This window comes from Trachypithecus francoisi, unplaced genomic scaffold (assembly GCF_009764315.1).
Source record: "Trachypithecus francoisi isolate TF-2019V2 unplaced genomic scaffold, Tfra_2.0 Lachesis_group3, whole genome shotgun sequence".
Classification (NCBI taxonomy): domain Eukaryota; kingdom Metazoa; phylum Chordata; class Mammalia; order Primates; family Cercopithecidae; genus Trachypithecus; species Trachypithecus francoisi.
Genome location: NW_022681468.1, coordinates 129,785,934 through 129,790,850, shown reverse-complemented (window position 1 = coordinate 129,790,850; position 4,917 = coordinate 129,785,934). Strand labels below are relative to the sequence as shown.

Here is a 4,917-nt window from a genome sequence, read left to right as displayed (position 1 = left end):
ATGACAATAATAATGATTCATTTAACCCTCCCAAGGCGAATCTGAGCCAAAGGGAGCCTGCTGCTCGCACCAGGCGGAGTGACCCGAGGCACATTGCCCCCTTCCCAAAAAGGAAAACTCTATGGTTCTTTCCCCAAGTTGTAGAAGATACTGCTGTTTTAGTGGGATCGCAGGCAGCTTTTGCTACACTCTAAATCCTAAGTAAGTTCTCCATACAAAAAAAAGCGGGGGTGGGGGAGTGAGAGGGGTGGGAGGGTTGGGGAGGGGAGTTCCGGCTGTAAAATGAAAACTTCCAGGATATGCCTGAGTCCTAAAGTTTCAAAACACCTGGGAAAAGCGAGAGCCCCTGAGGCTTACCTGGTGATAATCTGTGTCAAACTCAGGCCCTCCCCAGGTCCGCACAACTTTTGCCCCAACAGCCCCTGAGCCTCCGTCCTGTGTCCAACCAAATTCCCGGAGGACTTTTAAAGCAAATACTTGGACTTTTCGCCCAGATACACTATTTTAATTTTTAAAAATTTGATCAAAACAGTTACATTCAAAATGGGCTCTTACATGGGGATGTCCAATCACATTTTGAAAGTATTTTGTAAACCCCATCACTTTTTCAAAGCTACACACCTAACTAAACAGAGCTGAAGCAGCTTTATAGGAAGGTCAAGTCAAATTTCGACCTAACTCCTGGGGAGTGACTGGGGGGCAAGGGTGTGTTTTCATTATTATAAACCATGCAAACAACCCCGGGTAGTGCTAAGCGCAGGAAAAGGGTCGGTTTCAGGGGAAAGCCGTGCCTAAAGTTACCTAACAGATACAAACCGGATACAACGCAGAGGAAACAGAATACCCCAGTCAAGCAATTTCCATGTCAAACATCATCTGCGCGGCTGCTCCATCTGTGAATGTGAGTGGTCGCCTGGCTCCCTGCTCCGCGGCGGCCGCCTCCTCATACCTTCACACGGCGCACACCGGCCGGCGCGTCCTGCTCGCTGCCAGTGGCCGAGGCTCTTCCCCCTCGCCCAGTCTGGAGCTGGAAGTAATTCCTATTGGCCAAGGTGTCCATGTAAATAGGTGTGAAAGAAACCAGAGCTGACCGGGCTCTCCCTTCTCGCTCAGTCCCCTCCCTCTGCAGCCCCCGCTCCCCCTCCTCTTCCTCCTCCTCCCAAGGCGATTGTCATATGATAGCTAAGAAGTGGCACATTAATGAAGCGCCGCTACAGGGGTCTTTTCTGCTCCTGTCACCGCTTAAAACTATCAGATGGTTCGAGGGAGGGCAAGGAGGCAGCCACCTAGCTCAGCCGAGACACGGAGCCCACAGTAGCGCCCTCCGGAGCCCTAAGACCTTCGCTGCCACCATCCGCGCCGGGACTCCTCACCCAAGCTCGGCCGCCCGCAGGACGCTCCAGGAGCGTCGCGGACCGGGCGGCGCGGGACGCTGCGGGACTGAGCTCAAGAGCTCAGGTTCGCGCCGAGTCCAACCGGACCCGGACGCTGCGCGCAGAGTGCGCGCGGAGAGAGAAGCGGCGCGCAGCGGCGCCTCCCGGATGCGGACGCGCAACTTGAAGCAACTTTAAGGTGAGCAGCTCTCTGTTCCGTCCATGCACCCGGTTCTTGCCCCAGGCCCGACTTACTTCCCGGCTATCCTAGCGCCGTTCGCCCGCTTCCCCTCCTGCGCCCCCTGGCTGGGTCCCACTAAGCAGGCAAAGTTGCTGGCTAAAGAGCGCGGGCGCCGGCTGATCGAGCGCCGCAGCCCCCACCTCCGACCCCCGAAGTCTGTTACTCGGCCTGGCTGACCCCGCCGGTGTCTCTGTGCACCCATGCTACCTCCTCTTATTACCTCCCCCTTCCCAGATCCGAGCAGTCCGCCGGCCCGCGCGGACCCAGAGCAAGAAGAGGGCGAGGAAGAAGATGCCTCGGCCCGGCCGTAACACGTACAGCGACCAGAAGCCGCCCTACTCGTACATCTCGCTGACCGCTATGGCCATCCAGAGCTCTCCCGAGAAGATGCTGCCGCTGAGCGAGATCTACAAGTTCATCATGGACCGCTTCCCCTACTACAGGGAGAACACGCAGCGCTGGCAGAACAGCCTGCGCCACAACCTCTCCTTCAACGACTGCTTCATCAAGATCCCGCGGCGGCCAGACCAGCCAGGCAAGGGCAGCTTCTGGGCGCTGCACCCCAGCTGCGGGGACATGTTCGAGAACGGCAGCTTCCTGAGGCGCCGCAAGCGCTTCAAGGTGCTTAAGTCCGACCACCTGGCGCCCAGCAAGCCAGCGGACGCGGCGCAGTACCTGCAGCAGCAGGCCAAGCTGCGGCTCAGCGCGCTGGCGGCCTCGGGCACGCACCTGACACAGATGCCCGCTGCCGCCTACAACTTGGGCGGCGTGGCGCAGCCCTCGGGCTTCAAGCACCCCTTCGCCATCGAGAACATCATCGCGCGGGAATACAAGATGCCTGGGGGGCTGGCCTTCTCCGCCATGCAGCCGGTGCCCGCTGCCTACCCGCTCCCCAACCAGTTGACTACCATGGGCAGCTCGCTGGGCACCGGCTGGCCACACGTGTATGGCTCCGCCGGCATGATCGACTCGGCCACCCCCATCTCCATGGCGAGTGGTGACTACAGCGCCTACGGCGTGCCGTTGAAGCCGCTGTGCCACGCGGCGGGCCAGACGCTGCCCGCCATCCCCGTACCGATTAAGCCCACGCCGGCCGCCGTGCCCGCGCTGCCTGCGCTGCCAGCGCCCATCCCCACTTTGCTCTCGAACTCGCCGCCCTCGCTCAGCCCAACGTCCTCACAAACAGCCACCAGCCAAAGCAGCCCCGCCACCCCCAGCGAAACGCTCACCAGCCCGGCCTCCGCCTTGCACTCGGTGGCTGTGCACTGACCCGCAGGAGCCGACGCCCCCTCTCGTTCTCCTCCCCACCACCTCACTCGCCTTCCCTGGCTCCTAGTCCTGCCCGCCGCAACCTGGAACCGCCACCCTAACTTGTCCCTTTCACCTTCGGCCAACCCGTCTTGCCCCAAGAGAACTTTGTTTTGGACCCAGGAGAGAAAACACAAACTTGCAGATGGGCCAGGAGGCCCGTAGGAGTTGTCCTCGCCCCCACGTCAGGGAAGGCCGGGGCCACCTGAGCCGAGCCATCCCCTCCCTGAGGCCCCGAAACCCCCTCCCATTTGACTGGCGGGGGAAATCCAGTCACCCCCTGTTTGCCGAGAAAAGCGCGTCTTCCCTCCGCCCAGATCGGCGGAGCCCCGAACTCTGCTCAGTTTCAAGACTAGAGCAACTGCTTCAGATGTTTCCAGGAACAGATCCCCACCACACCCCCTCCCCGCGAGGGCTGCAACCGCGCAGGGGAGGGCCGGATCTCTTTACGTCTTGGAAATCTGCAGCAAAAAGGAGCCACTAATCTTCCTATCCCACTCGCCTCCGCCCATCCGGCAGGGGCTGGGCAGACCACAACTTCCCGGGGTTCCGGCCCTGCCTCCTGGGCTTCTGCGGAGTTGTTGTTGTTGTTGTTTGGGGTTTTGTTTCCTTCCAGAGGCTCCAGGAGCTGGGAGTTAGGAAAGAGGCTGCCAAGCTGAGAAGGCGACGCTTGTCCTCACACAGCAAAACAAAACTAAAAGTAACCTTGTATTGTTTACAAAGCGCCCAGTAATATGTAAACAATGAACTTGAATCTGTCTTGCTAGGCGGACGAACGGGCAAAGCCCACATTATAAGTACCTGTTGTAATGTGAATGTTTACTCTTCATTTCTGGCCAGGTTTAGGGGAGGGAAGTGGGGATGGGAAAGTTAATTGGGATGTTAACTTTCCGATTACTTAGAGACCTTTTTAGCTATTTATTTTATTGTTGGGAAAAAAAAAGAAAGAAAGAAAATGAAATAAGCCCAGACCAAGAAAGCATCAAGGGCAACCCGGGAAGAACTTAGATAAGCTGACTGATAACATGAAGGGATGTCACCGGATAGCTCTCCCACGGACAAGTCTTTCTGTTTGCTACCAGAACTTTTCCAAGAAGCTAAAGGGCTGCAAAGAGATGTAAATACTTGTGAATAGGAATGATTATACACTGTGTAAAATGCACTTTTGTTTGTTGTATTCCTTTAGACTCTTAGATAATTGGCTGGAAAACGAACTGTTGTTCTGGTGTGACCTGCTTAAGTTAAAAAAAAAAAAGTTGTAGTGTCATCAGAGCTGTAAAATTTTTACCTTTCATTTTTCCCTCCCTGTACAGAATTAGCATGGCATTTTAAATATTGATGTTCTTGTTCCCAGCATGCCTGTTTTAAAACAAAGGATTTAAAAAAGAAGGGGGGGGGTGTCTACATTAAATTATGACCTAGTCCAAATAATATTTTCTCATTAAAATATGTAAATTCAAATTTTAGTTTTGTGTGTTTTTGAAGAGTTGCTACAGATAATAATTTTGCAAAAGATGGATGTAATGCTTCCATAAGCATGCTTTCTGCAATACACCGAGTAATTTGCCTTTTTCATATCATATTGTGAAAACAGTCAAACCTTTTATGCACTTGCAGATTGTGGGAGAAATTATTCAGACAGAATTTTGAAGGTGTTTGTGTATAGGGAAAAAGGAAACAGACTATTTCTATTACGGATCAGGTGCACAGGTGCAGTGTTGAAAGAAAACCTGTTTTTGAAACAATAAGTACTTTATATGTATTTTGTCTATATTAAAATATACATTTTATGAAATATAGCACTTATAACGCTTATGTAGAAATCAGGTAGAAAATATGGAGACTTAAAAAGTAAAAACAGACTTGCTTACTCAATGCTTATATTCTGATGCATCTTATTTAGTGTGAGTATTCAGTTCCTTGCTCCTTTAAATTATTGCAGTTGTTAAAATTTTTTAAATAGAAATTACCTAAAGGTTCACCTTCATGTGAAGA

General features: G+C 53.2%; 1 protein-coding gene across 1 annotated transcript; it reads left to right on the top strand.

Moving 5' to 3' along the window:
* Positions 1–1,051: 1,051 nt before the first annotated feature.
* Positions 1,052–4,383, top strand: FOXB1 (forkhead box B1). The gene is made up of 2 exons (XM_033189902.1): positions 1,052–1,572; positions 1,849–4,383. Exon 2 carries the CDS (start codon positions 1,906–1,908, stop codon positions 2,881–2,883), a length of 978 nt encoding a protein of 325 aa, XP_033045793.1. The 5' UTR covers positions 1,052–1,572; positions 1,849–1,905; the 3' UTR covers positions 2,884–4,383.
* The last annotated feature ends 534 nt before the right edge of the window (positions 4,384–4,917 follow it).

Coding starts and splice junctions, on each gene's coding strand:
- FOXB1 (XM_033189902.1), top strand. CDS start 1,906: ATGCCTCGGCCCGGCCGTAACACGTACAGCGACCAGAAGCCGCCCTAC.